The following is a 15,785-nucleotide window of genomic DNA, read 5'->3' as shown; positions in this document are numbered from 1 at the left end:
TCTGTGGGAAGGTGCATTTGTCCTGCTGGAAGAGTCCATTGCCCTGTGGGTGCACGATGATCATCAAGGGATGCAGATGGTCTGCAAGGATGGACATGTAACCTGGACTGTTCAGAAATGCGTCTAGACATACCAGAGGTCCCAACGTGTGCCAGTTGAACATGCCCCAGACCATTACCGACTGTCCATCTGCCTGAACAGTTCCTTGTTGACATGATGGGTACATAGCTTCGTGCAGTTTCTGCCAGTTACACACCCTCCTGTCTGCTCGAAATAACTGGAAATGGGACTCATCGAACCAGGAGACCAGTCTCCATTTATCCGAGGTCCAGTGCCAATGTACTTTTGCCTAGTTGAGGTGTAGAATCCCGTGTCATGGTGTTAGCAATGGAACGCTTGGGAGTCGGCGTCTCCTATAACCTATTGTGGCTAATGATGCCTGATGGTCTTGGTGGAGATGTTTCTGGCACCTCCCTTGTTGAAGTTGGCAGTGATTTGTGCCACCGTCACTCTCCGGTTGGCTAAAAAAATGCGAGACAGACGTCGATACCACGTTCATCCACCACCTTTCTCTGCCCACAATGAAATATTATTCCGGAAATGGAGTATTCCTGATACACTCTTCATACTGTCAAACGGAAATAGTGTAATTTCTGTACCACTGCAATAGAGTGATTCATGCATCCATCATCCCTCTTTCAAAGTTGGTTAACAAATGATGTTTATCCATACTGACATCAAATCGACCATCTAAGTGAATGCAATGATGCAGTATACCTATATACTTGCCAAGCGGTGGGTTCGTCCACTAGCAAGAGTGGTGACAGCAATGTGTTGCTCAGGAACCAGGTATCCTATGAATTTTGTCCTTTCAGTGTAAATAAAGGTATGTGGTTACTTTTAAATGCAGTTGTTAAAATAGTTTGATAAAAATAAAAGCCAAGCTGTGTTATATTTTTATGTCTTGCTATTGTGTCGAAGTTGCGTTTCCTCTGTTGACAGTGAAAGGCTTGGGCTTATTGCACACATTATACCTAAGTTGATCTAAAATTACTGATATTGATTTTGATCAAATAACATCACCAAGGGAGTGAATCCATTCATTAAAAACTCAAGGCATCAGTGTTACAGCTCTTTCAGATCTTGCTGGACCATCATCATTATAAACTTCGTGTCAAAACTGTGAATAGATGTAATGAATATAAACAAGCAGCCAAACAGCATATAGAAGAATTGGAACCATAACAAACACTAATGTGAATATTAAATCCCTGTTAGTAGGATGTGTTGAACCCATTGCAACATTTAAAATAACAGAACAGGGTTACATTTCAATTCAGGTGTTGAAATAGTTAGATATATATATATATATATATATATATATATATATATATATATATATATATATATATATATAAACCAATAAAACCAACTTCTCTGCATTAGGCTGTATTGTTCTGATTATACCTAGCTATATTTTGACAGATCAAAAAATAAAACACATGGGACAGCAGTATTCTACAAGCTAATAGTAACAGCACTAGCTTGGTATGAGACCTCAAGTATCCAGAAAAGTGTAATCTTTTCCAACCAAATAGACACTTTCCATGTAAATCTTCAGGAAATACTTGACTTTACTGGCATACCTAAAAGAAAGCAAAAATGATGTAAGACCATAATAGCCCTTTTCAGAGATGATATGATGACTATTCTTGTTACTGCTGGCTAAACAGGAAATATAATTTAAAATTTTGAAATAAAAAAAGGAAACATCAAAACCAGTGAAACGGTGTGTTTCTTTGGAGGTTTAGTATTTCCAGAAATGAAAAACTACAGAAAATTTCAGAAGTGAATATTCTGCAAAGTCAATGAGATAGTGTGTTTCCTTCATTAACAGAAGCTGTAACAAACTAATATGAAAATTTAGAGAGAATAAATTAAATAAAATGAAGGCTGTCTAATGTAGAAAAATAAGTGAAAATGACTGGAAAAGAATAGAAGAGAAATTCGGCTGCTGATGGGAAGCTACAAGGCACTCCAGTGAGTGAAAGACAGACGTAGTGTTTTGATAAACCCTCAACCCAGAAGTCCGAAATGATTGGCTGTAGACCTTAACACTAACAACCAATAAGAAAGCACAGTCCTGACTTTGGTGAATCGCTAAGCCATGAAAAGTGATATAGAAAATGAGTGAACAGAATATAAATATTCAAAGAAAGTACAGTACATCTAGTGAGAATACTATATTTGACACACAGCATCTTCCAGTACCAAGAAAAAAATTTCATATTGGCTTTCCCCCAAATATGCATAAATGTCACTTGTGCTTATCTCTAAAGAGCAGAAAGTCCTTCACTATGCTCACGCCATAACATTTTACTCGTCATAAAGCCAATCCTTCTAGACTCACTTGCATGAACAAATATACCAAAATATTTTCACCCCACAGGCACAAGTAGCTGTCATTCTTGCAATATTCTTGGACAGTGATGCTAATGATGCACATGGAAGACTGCTGTACAAATTGGAGAGGTATGGCATTAAGGGTAAGTTGCTACAATGGATAAAGGGATGGTTGAGTGGGAGACGACAGAGAGTGGTAATCAATGGACACTGCTCTTCATGGACAAATGTTATTAGTGGAGTTCCCCGGGGTTTGGTGTTGGGCCCATTGTTATTTTGTATATTTATCAATGATATTGATGAAGGTATATCAGGTTTAATGTCCAAGTTTGCAGATGATACAAAGGTTGGCAGGGTTGTTAACAACAGTAAAGACAGTATGCTACTCCAACTGGATCTAGATAAGTTGGGAAAATGGGCTGAGAAGTGGCAACCGAAGTTTAACATTGACAAATGGGAAGTACTACATATGGGTAGCAATAACCAAAGAGAAACATACCAACTGTGTATGCACTTCAAAAATGGAAAAGACTTGGGGGTAATTGTGCAATCAAATATGAAGTTTGCTAAGCAGTGCAGACGGGCTGCCAGGGCAGGGCATGGAGTCTTGTTAATGATATATAGGAATTTTGCTAGCAGGGACAAGGAGATGATTATCCCGTTATACAAGGCAATTGTCAGGCCACACCTAGAGTATTGTGTATAGGTCTGGAGGCCTCATTTTAGGAAGGATGTAGAGTTGCTAGAATGAGTACAAAGAAGGGCAACAAGATTAGTGAGGGGAACAGAGGGGTGCTCTTACCAAGAAAGGCTTAAGGTCTGAAAATTGCAGCACCTGGAGAGTAGGCACCTGCGAGGTGATCTGATTGAGGTGTATAAGGCCTTGAATGGGTTGATCAAGCTGAATGCTGATGGGATTCTTCCTCTTGCTCATACTAAGAACCTGAAGGGGCACAGTTTCAAATTGAAGAAAGATAGTTGTAGAATAGATGTGTGGAAATTTGCCTTTAGCCAGAGGGTAACAAATGGAGAAGTGAAATGGGAGGGGTTTTTTTTTTTTTTTTTTTTGGCTGATGCTGCATAAACTTGCTTTCTTGCATCGTATGCTTCTACTAACGCTAACATCAAAAAGATCTTCTTGAAAGAAATTAACTAGTTCCACCTCCTGAATATTTAGTCAGCCTGAACTGCTGTCTCACCTGTGTATGTGATAATGAAAGAAAGTGGTCAAAACATGAATATTGAACGTGGTTCTTTATTTTCACTCAGAAGTCCATATGTAAATTTAATAAAAGTTACATATGGAATTCTCAACCCTTTAATGATGACCCTATGCAGCTCTCGGTCCTTCAAAGGTTATCTTGTGCAGATCTCAAGTTTACTAAGCTTAGCCACCCCTGCTTTAGATATTAATGTAGCTAGTTATCATTTATCTAAAAACTTTCTTGTTAACATGGTCCTCCAGACCTTTCATTGTAAAGATATTTTCTTTTTGAGTGTTGTGTGTAGCTGATGTTCATTCCTCTTAATATTTTTTAATGAAATGCTTTGAATTTTGATATTACTTTTATTTCTATATTAAATAGGTTTTTTTGGAAAGTCATTCATTTATATTAGAAATAAAAAGCCAAGTAAGCAATTATTGAGTTACAGATTTACCATTCTTAAGTGGTTTTTTTTATAGAGAGATCCAGAAGATCCTTCAGCTGCAGCCTTAAAAGAACCATGGGATGAAAAAGTTAATAGAGTTAGAGAGTCATCTCCTTATGGTCATCTTCCTAATTGGAAATTATTAGCTGCAATAATTAAATGTGGGGATGATCTGAGACAAGAGTTAATGGCCTATCAATTGTTGGTAACACTTCAGGTAAATTTTGTTAAATTCAATAGTTCTAAATTTATAAAACAGACAAGTAGATTAAATTTTTATATTAGAAATCAAAACAAAACTAAGTTAAATGCATACCTGATAACTTTTAAAAATTGGAAACCAGCAGATTTTTAGTACAATTTGGTTTTCAACCAGAAGAAACTCGAACACAGGAAAAATTTTCCAAGACGTGCATTTTAACAAGAATTGCTTTAGTTCAAGTTTTAGTGAAAGTCAGGCTTAATAATTTGGATGCATATATTATTCCACACAATTTTTAAGAACAGAAAATATAGGTAATTCAGTTGCTGCCACTTGTCTATAATATTTAAGGATGATAAAATTAAATTCATGGCAGGAAATTGATTAATATTATTATTGCTTACTTACACACTAACAGTGAGACCTACAGTGGAAATTTAAAATTTCCTGATCATTGACTGGAACTTGTGGGTTGGTAACTCTCACAGTACTAAGACTTTTTTTGTGGGTTTATTAGATGACTTTTCTATGCTTGCATATCAAAGATGCAACAAGAGAATTTAGCAGTGCTCTAGATCTTATTATCAGCAGTGAACACAGTATATTGATATGGGATTTACTTAAAGAAGTAATTACCATCATGAGCAAAAAAGAAGACTTTGGCTTTTGTAAAGATGACTGCAGTGATCTCAGACAGTTTTTAAATTCTGAATGCAAAACATTCAGGGAGTTAATCAGAAAAGCTACTGGGCTTTTTATACCAAGAGATACCGTTCAAGGTTTAGACCTAAACAGGTGTCAGATAACCTCATAAAACTAGTAGCAGAAAAGAAAAATTCATGGTATGCTTATAAATTATCAGGAGATATAGAAACCTGCAGTAGATATAAACTAGTCTGCAATTAAGTAATAAAGTGGGTTAGGCAAGCTATGACAAATTACAAAAACTTTCTGGCAAAGAATGCAAAGACTCCTTTACTTCTGTAAACATTAGAAGGAAAGGGATGAATCACACTGGTCCACTAGATATTAATGGATAGTTGATGATCCCCTCAGGTTAGTGAAAAACTGATTAGATATTTTTTATCTATGTTTGCCCACGAGCAATTTTTTAGGGATGGGGATGCCTGAAGCATATCAGTGTACAGGGAGCTAAATGATTTTGTGATAACTGAGAAGAAAATGGAAGAGAAATTGAAGATAAATTTAAATAAATAAGGCACTTGGGGTGGATGGGATCTATCCAGTATATTGAGAGAGGCAGCAAAAGGGCCAACAAACCTTTAGCCATATTTATGAATGTGTCCTTGGATTCAGGGAAGTCCCCATGGACTGGAGATGTACATATGTGTCCCCAATTCACAAAGGTGGTTCAAAGAGTGACATGAGTAATTATAGACCTGTTAGCTTAACTTCTGTTCCAGGGAAAATAATGGCATCACTGATTAAAGAAGCAATGCAGAACCATCAGGACAGGAATGGAGTTATTGGCAGTTACAGCATGGGTTTGTTAAAGGGCAAACTTATCTGATCAATCTGATTGGATTCTATGAAGCAATAACAAAGTAACTTGAAGTAGTTAGGCTGAGCAGTGACAACTGAAATTTAACATTCACAAATGCAAGGCTGCATATGGGTTGCTGTAATCCCATATACCAGTATGTGGTACAACAGGAGATAGTGGGATAGTGAACAGTGCAGACAAGCTGCCAAGACAGCTCATGGGGTTTTCTCAATGATTTACAGACATTTTGACAGCGGGGATAAGTAACTGATTGTACCATTGTATCTGGCAATGGTTGTGCCACATTTTAGGAAGGATGTCGATCTGTTTAAATGGTTGCAGAGAAGAGCAATGAGATTAGTGAAGAGGAACAAGGTATATCAGGCCACATCTTGAGTACTGCATACAGCTCTGGAGGCCTCATTTTAGGAAGGATGTAGAGCTGCTGGAATTGAGTACAGAGGAGGGCAACGAAACGAGATCTGTGAGTGGAACAAAGGGTTTCTCTCACCAAGAAAGGCTTAAGTTCTGCAAATTGCAGTGTCTAGAGCCTAGGCACCTGCAAGGTGATCTGAATGAGATGTATAAATCCTTGAATGGTTTAAGCAAGCTCAATGCTTATGGGATTCTTCCTCTTGCTCAGATTGTGCACCTCAGGGGGCATAAATTCAAATTGAGGAAAGACAGTTGCAGACTAGATGTGTGGAAATTTTCTTTTAACCAGCGGGTGGTTGATTGCTGGAACAAGCTTCCATCTGTCTTTGTGGAAGTTGACAGCGTAAATAAATTCAAGGCAGAACTACACAAACTTTTGGAATGGATGAGTGAAATGGGAAGGGTTTTTTTTTTTTTTTTTTTTTGTTGATGCTGTTATAGGCTTGCTTTCTTGCATCATATGCCTCTGCTAATGCTAACAAGATGGTATGCTTACCAAAAAAAGCTTCATTTCTGCAAATTGTCTGGAAACTAGGCACTTGCAAGATTTGATTGGGGTGTATAAGGCATTTGATGGATCAAGTAAGCTGAAAGCTAATAACATCTGTTCCCTTAGTCAGACAACAGACATGAGGAGACAAATTTGATTTGATGAATGATGGCTGCAGGATAAAAATTTGCTTTCAGTGTGAGTGGGTATTTGATTGTTGGAACAGACTTCCATCTGGTGCTGCAGAAGTGGGTAGTTTGAATAAATTTACGGAAGAACTAGACATTATTAGGTGAGTTGGACAGGTGGTACGAGAAGTGTGTTTCGTTGGGTGTTTTTTATTTTTTTTTTTTCCCTTTTATTTTGCTGATGCTGTATAAGCTTGCTCCTTTGTATCATTTGCTGATACTAAATATATAAACTTTTTTCAGCCATTCTTGGCATTTTAACAATTCCTCAATACAGTATTAATTGTGAGAGAATATTCAGACAGGTTAGAAAAACAAAAATTGAGTTCAAATCTCTTTATGGTGAAGCTTTGAATGCTTCTGACAGCCAAGTGTAGACAGCAGGGCCATTTTCTGAATATGAAAAATCTGCAACATTCTTAGTTTAAGAGTACAGTACAGTACAGAACAGATAAATATAATGAACTCCACTGTATTGGTATGTGAGGCTGATAGTGTCGTAATGTCAGCATTACAAGAGTGTAAGTATTAGTAGTTATCCATTCATTTAATGTTAATTTAATTAGTAATCTTATCTAAATTAATAATTAATTTAAAATTATTTAAAACTGTTCAAATTTAATCTTTACCTGATGTTTGCTAATAGTTATTTGGTAACAAATAAGGAATGTGTAATAAAATTAGCAACTTTTTGTAAATCAGGTCACCATGATTTACCGGTTCTGTTATTTTTGCAGTGACTGAAGAAGTGTTAAAGGAAGTACCACAAAATATTTGAGAATAATCTGTAATTCTTTAAGAAATTAAAGCCAGATTACACCCCATGCTGGCTGAAGTGCTCATTATTTGACCAATTTCCAGTTCTTGATATATCTGTATGCCATGCTGCTAAAAGAATATTTAAGGTCTACATTATACTGTATTAAAAAATATAAACAGATTTATATACCCACATTGTTTAAAATTTTTGTTTTGTCTGGAAAATGCATATAAAACAAACCATTCTCCATCTTCATTGAATATATCATTAAGACTATAATCTTTTGTAATTTCAGATAAATTTTTTGCGCATTCTTTACAGCCATGACATTGACATTTGAACTTTCTCCATGAATGTTTTGAAAAATGAGATGTGTCATTTCTAGAAATTTCCTAGACATCCTTTAAATCCTTTGTTGTTAAAACCTTTATCTAAGTTTCAGCCTTTTCATTAATAAGTCATGCTTAAATGACTTGTCCATGTTTTAGATTTCCTTGTTTTCTAGATAAGTTGAAGTGTATTAGGCTGAATCCCAAATTCAGAAGCAGTGAGATCTAATCAACGTAAAACCGTTGTTTCATTCAAATCTTGCAGCCATTGTTTTCGTTTAGAGTGAGTGGTAGGGAATTCAAATTTTGAATTGTGGTAAATAGGTACCTCTAACATAAAACTAGATAGTGTAATACGTATCACTGCATTTAGGAATCTATTAGATAGTGTAGTATTGATAATTAATTAATTAAATTTATTAATCTTATTAATTTTTATTGTTAATTTCAATATCACCCCATAGACTAGAGCAGAAAAGAAATGGGCACGGTGTAGCAGGAGTGTTGTAGCTCGGAGGAGAACTGGGGGGGGGGGGGGGCAATTCCCCAATACAGGCAGTTCTCACTTTACGAGTTCCCCCCCCCCCCAAATTATCAACAAAATTGAAAATATGAACATTAATTGCAAAAAATAAACGTTAAACATTCATAAATATCACATTTCAAACCATGTGCGTAGCTATACAATACAATGTACCCAGCTTTACGATATTAATCTGTTCCAGAGACACAATCGTATCGTGAAAATATCGTAATGTGAACCTAATAACACATTGTTTTTGGTAATTCGTTTCAAAGTCTCAGAAGTTGAAATTTTCACTGTATAAATAAGCTATTATCTTTCTAAAATATCATTTTTAAGGTCATGAGCATGACCTTAAGGCCATATAAAAGGCTGTAATGATGGTTTGTAAATTGTATTAGTTACCAATTCAAATCACTAAAATGCTCTACACTTTCATCGTTATCATGTAATAAGAACCAATTTTGAACAGCTTTGTGATATTTTTCTAAAGCGCATTTCTGGAGGTCACTACCATAAAACAATAAAAACAATTTGTACTTTCCGGTTTATTGGGCTTTTCCGTTACTGAAAGCAGTTATAAACGGGTAGTAAACTCAATGTTATTGCATTTGAGAAAACACTGATAGCTGGAGTTGTGTGTTATTATGGTGAAATGTGTTTCCCCTTTACTGAAATTTTCAATCACATAAAAAACATAAATAAATTTTCGGAATCTTCTCTTCATTCCTTTTTTTTTTTTTTTTTAGCTTCGTAAACTTGTTACTCCGTGCAAATCATGTTAGTTGCAATCTGTGTGTGTTGTTAAAAAATGCTTATGCATGCAATCATGAAATTTATAAAGAAAAGAGAAGATTATCTTGGAAACAAATGCCTCTTGAAACATTTCTGAAGAAGACGACTCCTTGTGCAACAAACCGAGTGCTGAGCCAATAATGAGTGATCAGCGAGTGTGCATTTAGTCAATGATGAAGAATAAACATTCTTTAACATTTAAGTTGTAAATAATTTCTCTATTAATATAATTTGCTTTATTTTACAGGCTGTTTTCATTTCTTTAGATAAATAAAGCATTGTTTAAACATAAACTAATTAGCTACTATTTCATTGTTGATAACGTAACCCCTGTTTTTAACATTGTCTATGGGATATAAATTCCGCTTTACGAGCGCGTGCTAGGAACAAATTAACTTGTAAAGTCGAGAACTACCTGTATATTGTTTGAGGCCTCCAAGCTTATAAAGAACTGAATCGTATCTAATTTCTTGGGAGAAAGCCATTCATTGGAATAACTAATCCTAGTTACAGATCAAACAACACTGCACGCCACAAATTTTTGGTCAAGAATGATGGTTTTACTAAAATTAGGTGAAAAGTAAAAACTTTACAAAAAAAAAAAAAAATTCTGGTAGTCCCAACTATTCTATTTATTTTTGATGTTTCGAAATCCTTGTGGCTATCATCATCAGATGTAGAAGTAATTAAATGGTAGTTATTATAGTTATTAAAGAACTAATTATAATAAACATTGTCGTTTTATTTTAAATTAAAATAATTATTTGAATTAGATGAATAATCTTATCAAGGATGCAGAAACAACCACTTAATTACTGTTGGCAACTACTGATGTCATTAAAATGCTTTATTCTTATAGTCTTGACAGTTTTATCCATAAAGATTTTGATATAAAATGGCTGGGTTAGTCAGTGTTTTTTTCAAATTTTTTTACTTTTCATTTAATTTCAATAAACTTGATCGTTTTTGCCCAAAAATTTACGTGGAATTCAATGGTTTTTTTTTTTTTTTTTTTTTAATCCATAATTGGAAATAGAACTGAAATGAATAGCAATGGTTTTTTTTTTTTTTTTTTTAATCCATAATTGGAAATAGAACTGAAATGAATAGTTGAGAGCTAAAGATTATATGCGGTGATGATGTTCTGGTGATGCAATCAAGGATGCAGTTATAGATATGGTGATGTTGGTGGTGGTGAGATAACTATATTATTGTCTTTGGAGAGTATTTTTAAATTAATGTAATAATAGTTTTTTTGCTGTACATCTTTATGCATTTTGATTTTATTTGTCCCTGTATTTACAATTTTTTTTTTTTTTTAAGAAAATCTGGCAGCAAGAAAGGATTCCTCTTTGGGTTCGTCCATATCGAATTTTAGTGACTTCTGCAGATAGTGGAATGATTGAACCAATTCTGAATACAATGTCTCTACATCAGGTAAAAAAGCATAGCAAAATGTCTTTATTGGAGTATTTTCTGCAAGAATTTGGCTCTCCTACTTGTGAAGAGTTTTTGACTGCACAGAGAAACTTTGTCCAAAGTTGTGCAGCTTATTGTTTGGTTTCTTACCTCATTCAAGTAAAAGACAGGTTAGTTTATGTATTTCCTTATGTGCTTAATTAATCTGTAAACTATAAATAAACTTACATTTATCCCAAACTATTGTTTTAGCCTCCTTTTATGGATGTTACAGCCATTGTGGATGAATGATGATTGGTAGTAGAGGAGGAGAAAATATAACATCTATCTTTGAGAGTAGCAGGGGTTAAAACACCTGTAGGATATAACTATAAAGTTTGTAAGCTCTAGATGTGTATCATAGAACTATAAAATTACTATTTAAATAACTTAAAAGGGTGTTTCAGTGAATTGCTTCCAGAAATGTAACTACAGTTACCTTTGTATTACCATTGTGTTCTCAAACTTTGCCAGTCCCTTGAACAAGTGCATTTCTCTCAATTATCAGAATGTTTATATTCTGATTATCAAGAGGAATAGTGCATGTGATCAAGGGACTGGCTAAATTTAATGTAGTGCTATTGACAAATGATCATGGTGTAATAGTGTATCATTTGGAAGTTATCTGTTCTAAATTTAAATTTTGTCTAATATTTTTGCCTAAAAATGACTTTGGTGCCATTTTTCACTTGATCTTAAAACCTGTGCTGTAGTGTTTTCCTTTATTTTTTATATTGCCTTATCTCTTTCCAAAGTAAATAAAAATCTCTCAACAACAATTCATGCAATATCTTGAAACCTCCATCTGATTAATGGAGGGTTCAATTGCATTGATATCCTGGCTGATGTGTCTCATCCATAGGCAACTTTCATGAAGACTCTGGGAGAAATTTAAGTAGTAACTCTACATTTCTAAGACTTTCAATGGTGTTTGACACCAACACCATCAAATGTAAACTGGCTAAGGCCTTATTAGCAATTCTAATTTTTGCAGTTCGGTAACCAATTTCATTTCAGATATTGTGCTTGATGGTGAACAACTCTGTTTTCTGATTTAAACTAGTGCTAGAGTTCCTCTCCATAGTTTGCTGATAGCAAACTACATTCAACTTTTCAGCTGGATAAACTATGCTCTGCTTAAACAGCTACAACTTCTCAAATATCTAATTTTCTAGTAGGAGAGTGTAAAGTTAGTTAAATTCTTTCCTAAAATCCAGTCATCTTATTTCTCCAAAAATAGTCTGCCACACCCATATTCATCTTCAACAACATTTTGATGCTTACACAAGATCACCTGTCTTTACTGGGGATAATTCTGATCTTCACCCTTTCTTGAGATAAGCATATCAGAAATATTACTTTTCTTCTAAAGTTGCTAATTCTGCACAAATCTCAAAATTGCCTTATCACGGAATATCATTTCCATGTTTGGGGTGGCATTCCGAAAACCTCTTAAAACTTCTACACTCTCTGTCAAAAAGAGAGCAGCCGGGTTAATTAATGATCCCTCTCATACAAGCTCACTGATTTAATACTCGGAGCAATATGGCCTTAGTTGCTAATGCTCCTAAAAACCAAACAAACTAATTTAATACTAATTAAATTTTGCTGTGTAAGATCTGTTAGAATGTTCAAAAAAAAAGGAAGGGAAAGGTAATAACAGAATTATTTTGTACTTACGCGTTTTCATATTCCTTCTAAAATTATTACTTTTTCACTTTGTGAATGTTCCCTTTTTTGCAATCCCAAGTTTACACTCTGTAACTTATGCTTCATTAAGTAAAAACAAAATGTTTGCTGAACATGTATGGAAGAGATTTATACATGCAGTTAATTAAACTTAACATCCAGAAACTATAGATGTGTTTAAAGAAAATAAGAGGTGCTACCTCATTCTTGTTTTCGATTCAGAATACAGTAATGTGTCAGAGTAGATAATGGAAGTATGTAGATTAGCAGGAAGTTAGAGTTTAATTCAGTTAGCAGTTACTAGAGTAATTTACTGTTGAAATGTATGTAATTTTTTAGGCGTGCGAAATTTCATTAGATAATTTTGTCTTGTAACGCTTAGATTTTAGTTAGCAAAAAACAGATTTGCAATGGTGTGCAGATATTGAAATCAGATCATTGTTAACTAGGAGCTCATCTTCAATTTCCATGAGATGGAGTAAAGGTAATATACCATAAATGTAATTTTCAGAAGGTATATGAAGTTAATGTTAGGGCAAGAGGTAAGCAATTTCAGTTCACTTTTTTGCAAAGCAGAAATAATTGGAATTGAAAAGAAAATAGGAAAGAAACAAGTTCCTTATCCAGTAGTGATCCTTGAGATTAAAATCATTATTGCAAGAAGTATTATTTGTGCAGCAAACTTAAGAGAATTCACATACAATTTCCACATAATTTGAGTTGACTAAACATTTATTTATTCTTTTGAAGGTATTAATAAGCCAATTTAATTTTAAACTTAGTATGAAAGGGTGATAATCAAATTAAAACTAGAAACTCTTAGAGAAAAACAATAATGTAACAAGGAGTTTTACAGTTCTAATAACCTTTTATATTTGAAGTTACCATAAAAGGGGAAGGAAAAAAAAAACTTTAATGGAAGCAAACTGGATCTTGCATGAACACCATCTCTAATTGTACCCAGCATTAATTTATAAAGCTATTTGTGGTTGACTGCATTATTTGATCTGTGGTGGTATCTCTATTCCTCCTAATCTGCTTTGAATTAAACACCAAGATACTACCATCTTAAAAACAAGGGTTGAGGTTTCATTCATTCACATACATTAAATTTACATCAGATTCACTGTGTGCATATTTACCTTAATGTTTACATACATGGCTATTGGAAAACTAAACAGCCTTTTTAATTGAAAATTCAGACTCACTCCTCCAGAAATAAACATAACTTTCGTAATGATTCAGAAGAACAATTGCATACAAAATCATCTTTCAGATTTGACTCCTCCTTTGCCATGATTGCCTGTTTTTTTTTCCCTTACAAAAAATAACCATAGCAGCTAGTTTGGGCAAAGTTCCTATGTGAACAAAGCCATCTTTTTCTTATATAAAATGACTTTTTTCTTCCTTTCATTGCTTATAATATAATATTCTCACCTTTGATTACACCAGGGTCATCCAACCTTTTTAGGCCAAAACACAAAATGTTGAAGGCCACAAAACCAGTTTCTTACTACTAATTATGCTTTTTCAAAATAGAATTTAATTTTTCTTATCTATGTTTGTATTTACTTTATTTTATTATTTTTTTTTACATTTAATAATTAAATATTAAAGTTTACCAATTATTACATAATACTAATAATATTCCTATTGTATGGTTATAATAATATTGGTAAGTTCTGAGGAAGATACATAAAACATGAAAAAGAAATATAGAAAAATCGAATATTATTAAAAATGGGTGTTTTCAGAAGTCAGTATGAAACTATTTTATGACATGCTGCTGGGTTTTAAACTGAATGCTTGACACTTGAAGGTTGCCTGCATGGTAATGGTCTGCACAATATGATGGAATGAGCCATGGGTTGATGAACATTCCTGGGCTACACCTTAGGCATCCATATGTAACCATGATCGCGGGAAAATAAGGTGTGTATTGTTTTTGTGATAAATTTTATTTTAAAAAAGTGAAGGTTCTGATGTGACAACTTTTTGAATTGTATGAATTATTAAACTTCTAAAATTGCCTTATGCACACAAAGCATAAATACTGTAGCACAACAAAGAAGAAAAAATATCATAATATCTGCATACATTTCCATATTGTTCCCAGCATTTTTTTTAACACTGTTCCATTTTTAAATAGCTTTTTATAAGTTACCATGAGTACAGTTGTGGAGCCAGAGAGAAACCATTTTACTGTTGGCAAGCATGATATTGGAACATCAGGCCATCATCAATGTTTCGACTTTTTTCAGAAATGATCCAAGCTATGGTCTATTCTCTTCTTTTGTCAACTCTGTTTATGATGATACTGTCTCCCTTCTGAATACCAGATAAAATTTTGATTTAAGCAGTTTAAATGGTGTTGAGATTCCATAAATGATCCCTCTCGGGTTAATCGACAGAAGTGACAACTTAGATGTGCTAAAAGAATTGAAGACCTGGTTATGCAGAATAAAAGTGTATGATTCAAGAGAATATAATATTTCTGGGGGATCAGTGCTGACCACCCTCCATGATCACGGCGAAGTCATAAGTCAGTTCTTGCCGAGTGCCAAGAATGCTTACACATCTTCAGAAACATTGCATGATTTATGAGGTAAATTTACTAGTGATGATACAGATCCACAACAGTTTTGTAACTGATGATGAAACATACTCATCACTGGAATTTGGAATCCATGCAATGGAAATACCATGGTTCACCACTGCTCAAAAAATTCAGGATCAGCCCCATCCACCAGGAAGATTATGGCTGCTATTTTTTAGCACTGAAAAGGATTCTTTTTGAAAGACTATGCGCCACATAAAATAAAAAACACATACACCATGGGAGATGCATTTGCTGCTTTTCTCAAAAATTTGATCTGCCATAAAGAAACAGAGAAGAGGGAAACTGACACATATCTTGCCTGTACAGATTTCTCACAAAGCAGTAGCAGGTTCCAGGAATTAAACCACTCACCTTATAGGCCAGATCTGGCTCCAGTAATTATTACATCTTCAAAAGCTAAGAAACACTGTGATGAGAAATAACCACGTGATCAGAAATAACCACGGACAATGATAACACCTGTGCCAGATTTCACAGCTGGGACAGTCCACTGGTAAATAATGTTCTCTGGGGGCATCTGCCAAACACAACCATCAGACTGGAAAATCATGTACCATGATTTGTTACTCCATAACACTGCTTTCCATTGTTCCTGCAACCCTTTCTAGTGTGTGTGTGTGTGTATCCCTCAATTACATTTGTGATGATTGGTTTGTGTGCTGAAACTCTTTCATAAAATCTGATGCCCTGTAGCACCCTATCTATCATCATTGTCACCAGAAGAGTGGAATGGAATCTC

The 15,785-nt window shown here is 34.4% G+C and overlaps 1 protein-coding gene across 2 annotated transcripts in view; it reads left to right on the top strand.

Moving 5' to 3' along the window:
* The window catches only part of fwd (phosphatidylinositol 4-kinase beta fwd), a 241,061-nt gene that overhangs the window by 204,458 nt on the left and 20,818 nt on the right, over nucleotides 1-15,785 (top strand). For both annotated transcript variants that reach the window (XM_090374066.1, XM_090374067.1), the window contains exons 11-12: nucleotides 4,088-4,270; nucleotides 10,603-10,868. In XM_090374066.1, the coding sequence (XP_090230192.1) occupies nucleotides 4,088-4,270; nucleotides 10,603-10,868 (449 nt within the window). The remainder of the gene's footprint in view (nucleotides 1-4,087; nucleotides 4,271-10,602; nucleotides 10,869-15,785) is intronic.

The sequence above is a fragment of the Mastigoproctus giganteus genome, chromosome 5 (genome assembly GCF_048544385.1).
Source record: "Mastigoproctus giganteus isolate SK-2022 chromosome 5, ASM4854438v1, whole genome shotgun sequence".
Lineage (NCBI taxonomy): Eukaryota > Metazoa > Arthropoda > Arachnida > Uropygi > Thelyphonidae > Mastigoproctus > Mastigoproctus giganteus.
This window is presented reverse-complemented; position numbering and strand designations above follow the sequence as displayed.